At 44.8% G+C, this 15,988-nt stretch overlaps 1 protein-coding gene across 1 annotated transcript; it reads right to left on the bottom strand.

Annotated features, from left to right (window-relative positions):
* Positions 1 to 1,960: 1,960 nt before the first annotated feature.
* Positions 1,961 to 15,418, bottom strand: olfml2a (olfactomedin-like 2A). The gene is made up of 8 exons (XM_083672930.1): positions 15,138 to 15,418; positions 9,280 to 9,543; positions 8,354 to 8,461; positions 7,732 to 7,908; positions 7,263 to 7,518; positions 4,999 to 5,295; positions 4,562 to 4,747; positions 1,961 to 3,692 (listed from the first exon to the last, which is right to left on the bottom strand). Exons 1-8 carry the CDS (start codon positions 15,204 to 15,206, stop codon positions 3,088 to 3,090), a joined length of 1,962 nt encoding a protein of 653 aa, XP_083529056.1. The 5' UTR covers positions 15,207 to 15,418; the 3' UTR covers positions 1,961 to 3,087.
* Positions 15,419 to 15,988: the final 570 nt, after the last annotated feature.

Raw genomic sequence — 15,988 nt, 5'->3', positions numbered from 1 at the left:
GAGGGGAGCACTTTAATACCTTTAATTGGATAGTTATTGAGTATTAGACCCCTGGGCCATGTCTTGCACATTAGAGCTCATAAAGCCTAAAGGTTTGATGACAAGACAGCTAATCGTGAATGGCTTTCGCCTCCTGATTAGCAAAGGACCGCGCTCATAGTTCACTGTCCCGGTCCTGCTCCCACATCCTGCTCACCAAACCCCTTTTCAAAGTGACTGTTGCAGGAAATAGCCCAAAGGATCTTAATTGAAGTCACGTTGAAGGCTGCACATATTGTTCTGCAAAAGCTTAGGCGTCCATGAGCTCTGTTTCCTCAACACATTTCATTTAGTCAGCGGGTTTGGAATGTGTTAGCAATATGTTATCAATAGGAATTTACACAGGACATATTTTTTTTGTGGACACATTGTTGTGGAGCCAAAAACACTAAAACGGGTTTTTGCATGCAGTGCACTATACTAATGTTTCCTATATATGGGATGAGCTCAGTCTTAGATTCAATTGTCAGTTGTTGCCTGGCTCTTCCAGCTGATGTTTTTGAACACCATATGAATTGTTCTTGTCAACTCCAATTTAAAGTGTATGTGCCAAAAAAGAGCCCCAGCCGTATGAGTATCAACAGATCACAACTATCAATCATTGTGTCATTTCTCCTCTCGTGTTTCAGACCTTAGAGTGATCCTGGGGTTTTTTTTGGCTGGAAATGTGCTTTTCCTTTATGTTCATAATGAGACTAATATACCGAGAGGTCTCAATGCAGTCGTTTGGAGCAGGGTGTGTTGCTGAAGATGTGGGTAGAAAATGCACAGGAAGGTCTCTAGCTATAGTGGGAGTGACATCAGCTCAGTCATGGAAAAGCCTTGTAGATGCGCTTGGAGGACAAACTTGGTCAACATTAACCCAATCAATTCTTACCTATGTGTACTGTACAATCTACCGCTTTCATCATATCAAAAGGATCTGTGATCTGTGACACAGAAGCATTCGTGCCAGGAGAGAGAGAGAGAGAAAGAAAGAAAGAGAGAGAGAGAGAGAGAGAGAGAGAGAGAGAGAGAGAAAGAGAGAGAGAGAGAGAGAGAGAGCATATCTGAGCCTCATTTCTCATGGTCAGATGGTTGGTGAGACCCTGAACAAGGTCATTCCAGGAGGCCCGGTGGATGTGAACAGGATCATGGGAGAGTAGCGTTTTGGCAACAGGAGGGTCTTTGTGTTAGACGTGGGGGACCTCGGCACCCTGGCTCATGTGATTTGTCACTGTTCATCATCACCACCACCACGGACTTAGCATTGTCCCATGATAAACAACATGTTTGCATCTCAATGGTATGTTCGCACTCGGCCAATAACGAACCATAAAACCGCTCTCATTAGAGTCATTCAGTGCACTTAATACCTCTCAATCATGCCTATCAATACAATGGAAGAGTTGGCCTGGCTGTTGGCTGATGAAAAGTCCAACATCGTGTGCAAAGCCGTACTTTAAATAGAGTCGTTGCGGGGGTGGTCTTGTTTCCCCAAACGAGGACCACATGAGAGCACCCTGCCACACCCCTGTATTCATCTCATGGTTAATTTCCATTCCTCTCCCCAGCATTGCATGACTCTGAGCTCAAGTGGAAGAGTTTCAAATCCCAGAGCCTGCCAATCAGCCTGCCCTGCCCTTATAACCATGACCTCAGGGCTGCTCCTTTCGTTCATTTGGGCTTCCGATCAAGTGGAGCAGTCTGACCTTTGTCCTGGAAATAAACACAAACCATGTGAGCTGGTTTGTGGCGCTATTTAGGGAGAGAATTGGGGAGAGAATTTGGGAGAAAACACAATTCAGAGGAACTGAGTCATTCAAGAGTATCCTGTCAACACTGGGCAAGGAAAGGCCCGCTCTCCCATGGCAGTCACTGGGACTGTGTAGATGGATATATACTTTAAGCATTTTTTAATTTTATTTCATAGCACAGAGACAAGCACAATGGGGTTGTGTGTGTGTGTGTGCGTGATATCATATTTTCAATTAACATCTTTCCTGTAAAAAGTGTGTATCAAACATCTTTACATTCCATATGAACATATTACGGTGCTGCAGTGGCCATGCACATGTATGTGTAAACTTGACAAAACCATCAAGGTACATCCAGCATAAGCATTAGTCATTAGTGGGTAGTTTCAAAATAAAGCATGGTAAAAATGAGAAAAAATCATAATAGAACACTACACACTCTAGACAAAACTTTATTTCAATTAGTGGTCTTCTTAAGCTCTTGATAATGTCAGTACATATACTACATACTGGACAGGTTTAATCATAGATGAGTGCCTGTAAAGTTATTACTGTCATTGAGGTTTATGGTTTATGTATTAAACGGCACCTGTACATCTACGCATTTACATAATAGGCCTCCATGATAGTTCATTTTCCATCGGGTGAAGGTTTATCCTCCAATATGATTATGACAGATGTAGTGAATAAGCAATTGTTATAAACAACTGTATATTTGTCATACAACAAATAAGAACACATTAATTTGTACAAAATGTATGCAAAGCATCACCCATGTAAATATGAATTCTCCGACAAATCACAGGTAAATACAAAATCTTAAGTTTAGAAACGTGTGTATATTGTTCTTGTGAGTTCATAATATATATTCAAAGCATCCCTCATCCTCACTTAATTCTTAGGAAAACAGTTTTACACTTCAGTACCCAACAACATTTATAAATGTAACAGACAGCATCAACAGGCAGGAAAATGAAATTGACAGTGATGGTCAAAGTGCTTGGTGATAGGATGGAGTTGATGGGCCATAGAAATCATTTACTGTAGGTAGAAAAATAATCTGTCCATTCATGACATAGATAGAGGTATCCCAACACAGATCCAATTGGCTGAGGTGCAGTGAAAGTAGGATGCATAGTGTCCTGATTAGCATGCATTGAAAGTAGATTTGCTGGTGTACTTTTAACACCCTGCCTGTTCAATCCAATATGGCTGCTGCTGGACTGTCCATGACTGAGCATCTTTCTTTTTAGGGATGGCTATCCTGCCGTGCTGACGGCCTCTACTTTACCGGAGCACAAAATGGCTGTGCTCACTGGTCGACAAAGTTTATGTTATATGTGACTTGGTGTCCATTGTCCCAGGCATACAGGAGCTTTTCCTTGGGGTTGTAGTCGATCTGGGTGGTGAAGGCGTACTCGTTGGTGAAGGGCAGGCGTGGCATGGCCTCTGTGTTGGTGTGGGTGTCGTAGGCATAGTTCACCTCCCCTTCCTTCTGGTTGTACACGTCCACAGCGTACAGGACCCCACAGATGATGAAGCAGTTCCCGTACGAGTTCCTCTTCAGTCCTGTCCTCCAGGTGGTCTCCTTCTTTATGGACAGGTCCCCAGGGTCCAGCTTACTGATGATGATGATTTCCTGTTGGGAGTAGTCATAGTCCATAGCAGGGTAGATGACCCACAGCCCACTCTCGTCCACGGCAAAGTCGATGTCCGAGTGGCCTCTCCACTTCCAGGGTGTGGTGTCCTCGTAGACCACGTCATGCAGCAGGGTCCAGGCAGCCACGTAGCGCATCCTCAGGTCATACTTGATGATGTTCTTGGTGAAGGCTCTATTGTAGTAGAAGGCTCCATTGTACACCACGTGGCCTGTGCCTATCCAGTTGTAAGGCAGTTTGAAGAGGTTGCTCCAACGGCCTAGGACCAAATAAAGTAATATTTACAACATTAGGTTAGCTTGAGCTTCACATCGTTATGAATGGAATGTCATTATCTATACACATACCATATGGTATATTAAAAGTCATTCGAGGAGCCACTGTGTAACACAAACACATTCCAAAAAAGTATTCATAAGGGCTCGACACGGAAGACAGAGCCGTTTCCTCTTTTTCCGTGCCGCTGCAGTACAAACAGCTGTTCTGTTATTAGTGTCATACTCATATCTGGTCACATCTGCTACATTACATTTCCACCTCAGGAAGTGTGATTTAGATAATGAATGAAGCTCAGCGAAGGACAAAAACAACCCGTAGCGCAGCACTTTTCCCCCCCGAGGCCAGCCCAAGCCTCTAATCCCTCTCTGCTCTGCCCAGTTCAAAGGAGAGGCCAGAGCACATGTCAACCATAGCAGGGATCACAGCCACTCACCGAGATACCTAGTCATCCGCACGCGGCACTGAACTCAGCACCCGACTGGATATAAAAGGGAAAAGCCTTGGGTGCTCGGCAGATGTAAGTGCATTTAAAAGTCCATTGTCCAAACACATCTAAATCAACCCATCTAGTCCAATGAGGGAGATCATCTTACTCTCTTACAGGGAGTAATCCTATTTCTCGTTCAAAATAGTGGAAGCGGAAGGGACGTTTTTTCCCCAGCCAACTGTCGAAGGAAACGATGTGTGGAAAACACGAAGTAAACACACCGTCTGGTAACAGTGTATTAGCAAAACACCTCCCTTTTCAATACCAGAGCTATATACATAAATGACATTAACAGTATGAATCACATACCTTCGAGATCATTGTCACAGAGAACTGTGTAAAAACCATGGCCGGTTCCTCACCTTGTTTGAAGTTGTCCAGGTTTCTGAACTCCACCAGATTGTTGCCGTAGTAGTAGTTGGTGACGTAGATCTTGGAGTCCTTGGCGAGAGGGTCCTTCATCCAGGCTCCCTCGTTACGCCCATAGCTGTGCTGCTTCACCGGGAGCTCGATAGAGGCCAGAGTTCCCTCACAGTCCAGGATCTTCCCTGCCAAGAGAGAGAGAAAAAGAGACAAGTACAGTCAATACAAAAACAAAACTACGGCTTTGGGGGAATAGTGGCTTGAATTCAGTTCTCAGCATGTGTTTCCAATCATGCAATTTCCGCAGTCACACATATTTGCGGCGGTTAGGCGTTACATGTTTGTATGTCACTTAATTGTGCAGAATCAGGACACTGTTTGTGGGTATTACGGTAAACAAGCCCCGTGCAGGTACATACTGGGTAGGGCAGGGTACCTGCTCGATGTAGGAGGGGCCGGCTGTTGTTGTCTAAGTTGTCCAGTATCAGCATGATGGTGGGAGCTGGTCTCTCATGCCTATATACACTGGCGGTGGAAGTAGTAGGTGGCTCTGTGGTTGTTGTTGTTGTTGTGGTGGTGGTGGTGGTGGTGGTGGCAGGGGTGGTGGTGGCAGCTGCAGTGGTGGTCGTCTGCTCAGCTGTGGTGGACTCGACAGCCAGGATGATTTCAGCGCCTCCGTCCTCAGAGTGTGTCCCTTTGATGTGGTGGACGGTGTGTGTTTTGGCAGCGTTGTCTGTGAATAGGGAGAGGACGTTGGAAATCAAATCAGGCCAGTTGATTTAGTTAGCAGAGGTCCAAAGCTCATTATCTGCAGGGCCATGGCTACACTCGTTTTCCATTGAAGACAGTTGTCTCAATTAGGCCTGGGGCCTCGCTTCCTAGAGGCCATGTATTGACCTTTGAATCCCCTGTCAGAGGGACACATAGTGACTGTGGACTACAGTACCCCAGGCTTCCCCAGACCACATCAAAGGCAGCCTGTTAGTAATGCAGCACACACAGCCTGCCAGCTTCCTCTCTCTGTTACCCAGTCTGTCCTGCTGCCTCTGTGTTGCCTCAGGCTGCAGAGAGAGAATAGCAGAGCGGAGGATAGTGTCGGGAGGAGTGTGGGGCTCGGCTGCTCCCAACCCTGTTCCTCATACTCTCACTTCCTGTGCTGCTAGACAGATGTGTGAGATAAAACGGCAGTGCTACAGAAGCATCTGGTCGACACGCACACACTCTGAACCTCCGGGTGCTAGTGATGCGCAACACACTACCTGACCACATGTCTCTGCTGAAAGGACAGAGAGAGAGAGAGAGAGAGAGAGAGAGAGAGAGAGAGAGAGAGAGAGAGAGAGAGATTTGTAATAATTTCCTGTTATTTGTAAACTGTTATGCCTATCATTACTGTAATATATTCTTATTTTGTACTTATTTAGTATTTTATATTTATTATAATTTATGTTCTGTTCTGTCATCACCTATTTAATAAGTTCTTACTGTATATGTTTGCTTTGACAATGTGAGATAATGATAATTATTGTGCCCATAAAGCTTATTGAATTGAATTGAATTCAGAGAGAGAGAGAGAGAGAGAGAGAGAGAGAGAGAGAGAGAGAGAGAGAGAGAGAGAGAGAGAGAGAACGAGAGAGAGAGAGCCTAGGAGTCAGTTAGGCACAGGTGAAAGGTTTATAAAGTCAGTGTTAAGGGGGAAAAGCAGGATTGCTTAATGCTTCTAAAGCGTTCTATATCCCTGATCCTATAGATACCATAGACATGGGTTAACATCTTTGAAAAAGGCAACTTGCTCTACGTGTGAGATTATGGAAATGAGGCTAAATCGCCCTCACCGCCTTGACAAGTGTGGCTTGACTCACCAAAGTTTGGCTCAATGGCTAGACATGGCAGAACAGCAGGTTTCACAGTGTATGTGCGTGTGCCCTGTGCAAACGCAGCATACCTATTCACTGAACTAGACTTAAAGAGGATTGGGAGGAGTCAAGAAATGTTTTGTCAGCTTTCATCTCCGGAGTGATGGGGGTCCTCACACATTGTGTAATAGGAGTGAGGCCATGGCATGTTATGGATGTGGCAGTGTTCCATTCAGACAGACATTCCATTAGCTCTATGTATTTTGTCAATAAAAGATTTGGATTTCCTGCCCAATGAACGCACACGAGCAATTCGATCCTTCAACGGCCAAACCTGCTTGGTTGAAAACAATCCCCCCCAAAAGATGTTTTTGTTCTGTCTCGTACATAGTGATCTAGAGATTGATTGTTTAATTTCCTATACGGCAAAGGTGCAAAGTGCATAACAGAAGATTTACACTCCCATGTCATACTTGTGTAAGAAAATATATTTAATTACGGAATCTTTATGGCTTGCTCTACAGAAAAACAAATCATATGACAGACATAATAGAACACTGTTGGGATTCTGTAATAACAGTCTCTCGTGTAAGGCTGATCCAGCATAATGGGATAAAGATCACCTCCAAATGTATAGGTTACTAATTTGGATTGTTTCAGCTTGTAATAACCACCAAAGCGTCTAAGATTATTAGGACAGCACACAAATGATCTCATGCAGGCCAAGCGCTCACTCAGCAAAGTCAGAGCAGAATGTTTTCTTAAGGGGGTTAAGGGGTGCTCCCTGTGTACAGACTGGACTGGGAGGGAGGGCTGGCTTGGAGAGTATCTGGCCTGCTCTTCTCACCTTTACCCCCTGTGCCATGCTCATCTCCATCCACCTTGGCAGCTTTGTAGTAGGTGATGCCCCGCACTACACCGGGCTGGTGTCCAGCCACCTTGGCCTTGGCTGTGGGGTCAGGTTTGACAGCCTTCCCAGGCTTGGTGGTTTCTTTCTTAGGCTTTACAACCTTTTCCTTGGGTGTCTTGGGGGGGGGTTTGGATCCCGGGGTCTTTTTGTTGGGAGGTTTTATGGCGTCCTTGGCTTTCTCATCATTGGTTGCCTGTAAACATTGACATTCAAGCCTGTGATTTAGCTTGCGTCAGTGGGCATGTGAAAATTGGCTTGTGTGTGTGATTTATGTGCAATTTGTGAGAAAGCTTTTGTGTGTGTGTGTGTGTGTGTGTGTGTGTGTGTTTGTGTGTGCATGCACATTTGTGTGTGTGTGTGTGTGTGTGTGTGTGTATGTGTGTGTGTGTGTGTGTGTGGCACTAACCTGAGCTTTGGTCTCGGTAGAGTCTTTCTGCAGTAGCTGCAAACCAAGGCTGGAGATCTCTTTCTTGATGCTCATCATGATGTTGGAGTAGTTCTCATATCTTTTAAACTGATTGGTCAGAGTGACCATGCTGTCTCTCACAAACTCATTATCCCGTGTCAGATTCGTCTTGATTGTCTGGAGAAACATATGTTTTCTTTAGAATTAGGCAAGTCTATTGCATGGCCCAAATGCAAATAACTCTGCTAACCAAAAAGGCCCCTTCTGTAAACATATTATAAACACATCATTTTGGTGTCACACAAAACCGGCAGTAACTGGTTACAAAAGTCTCTCTTTCTCCCCAACCAATGTACTTAATCGTGTCTCTATAGAAATGTGAATAGTTGTGGGGTTAAAGAAAACTCTTAGGATACTGTCACTATGCAGGTTAGGGGGGAATCACTGGTATCCAATCATTAACCATTTAATCATTGAATTAGCATAGATAGCTTTCAATGTGTGGGAAATTCTTAATCCACACAAAGACAGTATACAGTAGGCCATGCAGACCTCAGCCTGTATCTCTTGTATTGTGGTAGGAGTTATAGTGGAGGACTTTACCTCCTTTGTTTGTCCTTACCTCCTCCAGATTGTTCATCTGGGAGACGACCTTGTTTATGTAGGAGTGGACCTTCATGAGGTCCATACTGTACAGGGTTCCCTCCAGCAGGTCCACCATGGAATGCAGCTGTACGCACACACACACACACACACACACACACACACACACACACACACACAGAAAGCATAGAACAGAGAAGACTGTAAGACTGTATGAGCAATGAACTAAATTGACGAGTTTCACTTGACTGACAAGTTTCTCTTTTGGGATTGTATTTGGGAATGCAATAACACTTAAGAGGAAGTAACACCCCCCCGTATTATAGCAATTCAGAGTATTGACTTAACTACGTTGTTCATTGGGGCAATGGAATGAGGCACCTGACATAATATAAATCCACTGTGTCTACGATTTACCATCTCACATTGTATAAAAAACACTTTGAAAACTCATGTTGAGCCTTTGTAATCTAATGCTTTTGTTTGGGATTTATTAGCAATAAGATATGGAGGACCCAGACAAATGGGGTTAATCTATGGCCCAACTCAGACCCAGTCTGATCACACATCTGGTCCTGGTTCCTCTCCTCATGTGGTACATTGCGTGCCTCCGCTGCCAGTGAAAAATGTATGTGTGCTTCACATCCATGACGTACTCAGAGGTGCTGAGCCTGGATGCTATCAACAGATGGTTATCACATCAAACTAAAGTGAGGTCATGGTGTACTGTCTGTGTAACCATCTCTGATACTTTAAATGCTCTTTTCCCATTTTTCAACATTCCTGTTTTTGAAGACCACACAAGACCACATCGTAGTTTTTCTGTCTTTACACAGCCAATTCTTCTGTCATCATTAACCAATTATGGGTTATACGGTTATTAAACCACCAGTAATAGGGGTGTTATAAGTGTACTGTACGGAGGGAAGCTGCTCCTGTCCTCACCTTCAGCAGCTCTGGGGCCTGTTTCTTCAGCTTCTCCATCTTCCACTCGTTCTCACAGGGGTTGAGCGACGAGGGAGGGGCCGTGCACGAACACTTGCAGTCTGATCCGGAGCTGACCGTCTCCACCGTGTAGAAGTCCTCCACACGCACGCTGCCGCCGCGGAGGCGCTGACACGCGTCTTTCGTCAGGGGACGCATGATGCACTTGCAGCGGCAGTCCGAGCCCTCCGACGTCATCCGCACCGGCTCCGTCTCCCCGAAGATCTGGTGTGGGGAGGAAGGTGGGGGGGGGGGGGGGGGGGGGGGGAGGAGGGGGGGGGGTGGGCAGAGATGGCTTGATTACAGGGGGTTGGAGTAAAGTATTCCTGACATGCATGAACTGGACATGGTTCCTGTAGTTGTACAGCGCCTCATCAGCAGGGTGCAATAACAGCCGGAGATGATGTCCCAGCATGGGGTTTAATAGTGAGAGAGAGGGCCAGTCTGGGGCTGAGCAGGTTTCACATTCAGGCCGGCGGTATTCTGAGAACACAACTCTGTTTGACCTAGTGATCAATGGTCAGGGTTGAACTTCACATCAGTCCACTCCTATGATATGTAGGCCTATGATTCATAAAGAGATATATGCTGAGCTCGGGTTCTCTTCTCTCAGCAGTGAGTCTGAGTCAGTGGAGAGCCCTTTCAATGTTCTCAATGACTCTATCCCCCAGTGGACATCTATGAATAATAAATCCATTTTGTTAGGAGAGAAACCAAAGCAAGGGAATGAAAGTGAGCCCGAACATTAACCACACGCTTCCCCCTCCTTTGAAGACCAGCCTTCGTGAGTCGGATGAAAGCCATACAGACTAACATAATTAATATAAACCCTATATCACCAGCTGTGTGTTGAGCGCTCCATAGATAAAAGGACTTTGGCTGGCCATGTGCAAGCTTAAACAATACACAGTCCTCCCATAATCACACCAGCAACATTACGAAAGCCAATAACTGTATGAACAATACATCTTTACTGTAGACTGACATGTTTATGGTTTCCATAATAGGCCGGGTCATATGTTTGACATTTACATAATATGAATTTATTGCATATTTGATTAAATGTTCGGTTGTAATACACATTTATAGCATATTTCATTTAATGTTGGGTTGTTGTTGCTGAGGTATCGATGACCTCATTCCACAGAGAGCGTAAGGTGCCACATGAGTTCTCAAGTATCTGTGTTCCCGTCTGTCTGACTCTCTTTGTGGCTGTCTGCAGCTGGCACTGCTCTCTGTGTGTATCTCCCTCCATGCAGAGGCATGGAGTGATTGGTGCACTTCACTGATGCTAAGCATATCTTCCATCACCTTCAGAGACACAGCTCTCAGGCCCTCTGTCCAAGAGGGCTTAAACTGTCATCTTTCTCCAGTGAGATTCAGGGATCTGTATCAACCCTGGGGCAGGTCCACATGTGGTACCACTTACAGCAGCAAAAGAATGCAGCATTACAGAGATTTTGCATTAAAGAATTCGGTCTGTCTCAGACCTATCTCTTTGAAACGTGGCTCTGTCTGAGTCCCTCTCTGCCAAGTTCTATCTAGATGGGATAAGCATCTCAACTGTGCATTCAAAACCAGGTTATCAGAGACTCTGTACCAAACTGGCACTGGAGCAAGTCTACTGCAAATCTGGGCAAATATCTTTGGAGAGGAAGTTTGCTTACTGTATGAGTGAAGCCAAGCTTAGAGCATCCACACACACTCTGAGCAAATATCTGTGGAGTGGTCTTTTTGAGAGTGTGGTGGGGAGGGTTATGAAGGCAGGACCCAGCAGGCTGGGGTGGGGTGGGGTGAGCTCATTAGTAAAGGAATGCAAGCTGAGTGACAGGGGTGGGGTGGGGGGCATACCCTCCATTACTGCAGACTTCGATTCAGAGGGGTCTTTGATTATGGGGCAGGACCCCTGTGTGCAGACTGGCCGGGCCATTCCTGACCCATGCCAAGTAAAAGGCAGCAGGTTGACAAATTCTACAACCACATGAAAACAGAGTGGATTAGCAGATTAAATTTCTCTCCGAGAGTCTGTGCCCACAGCCCTGCTGCGGCTCATTGTTCAACCACTGCCGCGGCGAGCCAAACCCCGGCCACTCCTTAGCAACATCAGGCTTAAGATGCTTTAAGCACCATGGTTTAGGGTTAGGATGGCAAATCTAGAGAAATTCCTGTCTGCTTTCGTGTGTTGCCTTCTCGACACACATGTTTTCATTCCTGTTTTGTGCCGTCGAAAGGAATGTATAAGAACACACCAGTACTTTGCAGTCCCTGCCCTCTCTCACCCTCTTTATGCTGGGTTGGAGCAAGATGGGCATCCTCTATCCTAATTCTAAAAAGCTAATATTGGTTATGAGAATAATTACTGTCCTCTCTCCACTCGTTCAGCATCCCATGCCAACTGAACTTTCAGCATGAGAGCAGTCAACGGAGCTCCAAGCAATCATAATTAAGTCTGCAAGGAGCTTAACGCATGCTTTGAGTTTGGAGTCTTTTGGCTTTGACCTCTTGAGTGCGGTCAAGTTTCAGGTCAACCGAAGAGGACCAAAACACAAACTCTTGTCTGCACAATAGGGGGAAGGGACCAATTTGGATGGCCTCACATCCACTCACTACAGAGAACATTATTAGATCAGCCAGTACTGAAGGCTGCAGCCACTGAAAAACACAGTGACAGTGATGAAGGGCAAACCCCAATTGTGTTCAGGATTGTTAAACGCAAGATCCGTTACACAATGGCTGGCACATTCAAAGCCCTTGTTAGTCTTATCTTTAGACCCGGAGAACAGAAGTTATTCTATGACAGACTTAAGTGTTACTGTAACACCAACCTGGGTTTGTAGCCTTGGCCCATATAAACAAGGATATCCGGTCAAGGCTGCATGTTTTGTCAGTTGGTAATTACTAGGCTAGTAAGCTTACTGCAGGCTGCTGACAAAACAATATAAAACCGTATCTTTAACAAATCAGGTAATTATTTTCCACAAAAATGTTTGTGTTTTACAAAGATTTTACATCTTTTCTAAGATGATAGATTATCTTCCAGGTCAATCTTCCACTTTAACTGCAATCAACTTAATGAGAAGAGAATCAAAAGATTGTTCTGTGGTAGGAGAGAGAACAACTCTGACTCTGATGGCTTGAGTTATTTTTATGACTAAATCAAAGCAATAAAGGCTAAATTATCTTTTTTTCTGTGGCTTATTACTGTATCACATTGCTCTCCAGTCTAAACATGACAGACTAAAAATTGGAGTCCAAATTCCGTTCCAGAAAGTCCACCTGATTCTTAATCTAATTAGCTGTGCTTATGATAAACAGTCTTACTCTGCCACTGTAAAGCTTAACCTGGAGTGCGACTGGAAATTTAAGCCTTCAGCCTGGTCATGAACCATGAGATTGCAGGATCTAACCTGAACAGAAACACCGGCATTAGTGCTGGGATGTTAATTAGCTGGACACAAGCTTACTGAGCACTTGCTGCTTTTAGGGGTACACATCTACATTCCACCTGGGGCCGTTTATATGTCCAACCACACTCTTGACTTTTCGTCCTCAGGGACTATGGCTGAGGAGTTTCAGTAAGGAGAGAAATAAAGAGAGGGAAAGAAAGGGGGGGGGAGAGAGAGAGAGAGAGAGAGAGAGAGAGAGAGAGAGAGGTGCTTCAAAATAGTGTGTCAAGTATTATTATCTATCTATCCATAACAGTTGTCTCTTCATTATTAGTGTGTGTCTGGGACCTCAGTCAAGAATGGAATTATCTGGTGTTGCCATCGCTTTCCCCCAGATGCGCTTGTTTTACAGCCAGATGTTTGAGAGGGATGTGTGCTCCCTACTCGATAGATATCTGAGTGAACAATCATATATATTGGCTGATATTCAACTGGATAGTAAAATATTGCCATTGAATGTGATGGACGCTTGTGAGGAGGTGCCCCCTGTGAGACTATCAAACAACCCCCTGTGAGACTGGGATGAAGCGAGGAGACGGGAAATCCAGAAATGCAGACTTTGAAGTGCAGTATTGGAAGTATTGGTACAGAGAATGGGCATAAAATGCTTCCCTTTGGCAAAGTTTTGTGAACTGTCATCTTTCTACTGGCAGCCATATTCTGTAAACTAGACTGCTCTATTAGAGAGAGGTCCAAGACCAACAGATCTTGTATTAAGATTTTTGGTTCTATTTTGGTGTTTTTTATTTTATTTCTATCCCACCAAAACACCCAGAGGAGAAGGGGAGATTGCTATTATGGGATAGCTCTCCTTCATTTCCTGCTGTGCAGAACCATGTGCACGCCCAGCTGCGTGGCCAAGGGGCAGAGGCCATCAGACTGACACATTGGGTCTCGTTAATTCTCAGTGTCACATGAAGTCTCTTTATTTCTTCATGGCGGCAGTGTGTCTCCTCCCTCCATCTCTCCGCCCTCTGAACGACCTCTCGGCGGGATTCCTGGGTTTGTTTACAACCAAAACAAGGGGCAGATGCACACGCCTGTTTCCACGCCACCGCACCGCGCCCTTCGTGCCCTCCTCAGAGCAGGCTTTGTCACATGATCATCTCAGTGCCATCAGTCTGGGAAGGAAACTTGGAGGGCACGGTGTCTCCAATGGACATGGGCACTGGGTACGGCAAGCAGGACAGACACACTATACTGTACTGTATGTCTCACAGAGAACAGACACAGGGGAGAACCAAAACCATGCTCCAATGAATCATCGGTTTATTAGAGGTCCTGCTGAGCTTCTGTCCAATCTGCACCCTCAGTTAAACGTGATGATCAGGTAATTAGGGTGATTGTACTTATGGGCTTCATTCATGTCATTTTGCACAGCTGCACAGCACATACAAGACACTGTTCTTGAAAGGACAGAAACCAAGACATTACTATATAACCACTGTGTCCATTTCACTAACCACAATACTGTACTTCCCTCGTACACAATAGAGGAGGAAAAGCCTCCTGTACAGGCTTCATTGGCTTGAGTGCCTCTTGTGCCTGTGTTTTTCCGTCTGACAGGGAGAAGTAGTGATGGACACAGGACCATGTGGGGAACGGGGATTAGACCATCCTCAGGGGAATGCGGCTCTATGAGAGAGGGGTTACTGAAGTCCAGCAGCTGTGCAAACAACACAAGGCAGATATTACTGTTACCCCACTGGGTGCCATCTCTTCCCACATTTCATCTGGCAGCAGGCTGTACACATGAGGTCTCATTTGGGGAAACCAATTGCAATGATTACTCTGTCTGACATGTAATAATACAATGATTCAAAGCCAATTTCAGCCGATCAAGGTGACCTCATATTTAATAGTATCATTCAACAAAGATGTGAGTAATAAGTAATAGTTATAGATGGTTTGTCCAAAACAGCAAGGTATGTTTCTAGAAAAAAAGAGATTGATTGAACCTCATGTTTCTGTAAACCCACAGATGCTACAGCACAGTAGGTAATGTTGTGCAATACAGTGGAATGGGTATCCTAATGTGCAAAGCCATATTCAATCATTCAGGAGCGTTAAATCTTTGGGATGCGAACCGCATCTTGTCGCGTTCCAGCCCACTTGAAGGACATGGGTCCTTGGGTCCTAGGCTGACTGCGCAAATGGTGCAGTCAATTTGTAAAAGGGATAATCGTGCACTGTTTTTCCAGAGGGTCAAACAGACGTGCGCTCAAACCATGAGCGCGTTTGGCAGGGCATGCAAAATACAACTTAAAACGTCTGCATTGCCAGTATATTTACCTGTGACACTGATGCAGCGGCGATATCATACAGGTGTTATACAGGTCTTAAATATCATAATTACATTCATGCCTAACTTACCTTGCTCATCGCAGTGACATCTTTACACAGCACTAGAAGGCAAGTTAACAAGTTCGTATATTTCCACATTTTTCTGTGTGCTTGATAACAGATATAGTAGAATCCGTCTGTTTTGCCCCCAAACAAGATTGAAATGACAAGATTGGTTACAGTATTCAATCCATAGGGTGAGACATCCGCACAAAATACTATGGATCCATTGCCACAGGTCCAAAAGCACTGGAGTTTGTTGTTGGAGTAATGTGCGCAGCAAGCACTTTTCCGAGCTCACCCGCTGTCCGCGCGCTAATCCTCAACTCTGCGCCTCATCAGTAAATCATCCACCCGTTTTCTGTCCTCGACAGATGGGAGGGGCAATTTGGACACAGCATGTCATGAACATAAACTTTTTATTTCTTATCATTTTGAAATCTTTTCTGGGATGAATGCCATTAATATAATTTGAACCAATGTTCTGCTGTTTAACAAAGCACGTTACCCCAAATTTGAAAGTCCCAATTTGCACATTTTAATTTATGACATATGAATACGCATGATAATCTAAATGCAGATATTATAAGCCATTCCTCCAAAGCTTTTCCACCTTTAATATTGTCAATTAAGTATTTAGAGGTAAATATATAGTCTGAAGTTTTTTCCCTACAATTTTCTTTAGAATATTATTCGGAAACGCATGACTTTCTGTCGGACCAGTGTCAGTCAAACTGCCTCTCAAGGCAGGACACAGGTACAGTGAAAGAGTTGCAGCGCCATCCTCTGGCTTTTTGTTAAACTTTGAACTGTCACCCCTTTCGCGTTCAATATTGACCATTGTCGATTGTCAGGTTTTACAGATCTAGAGATTGGAGACC

Source organism: Argentina silus, assembly GCF_951799395.1.
Source record: "Argentina silus genome assembly, chromosome: 7".
NCBI lineage: Eukaryota > Metazoa > Chordata > Actinopteri > Argentiniformes > Argentinidae > Argentina > Argentina silus.
The sequence above is the reverse complement of the archived record's forward strand: the minus strand, read 5'-3'. Positions and strand labels throughout refer to the sequence as shown.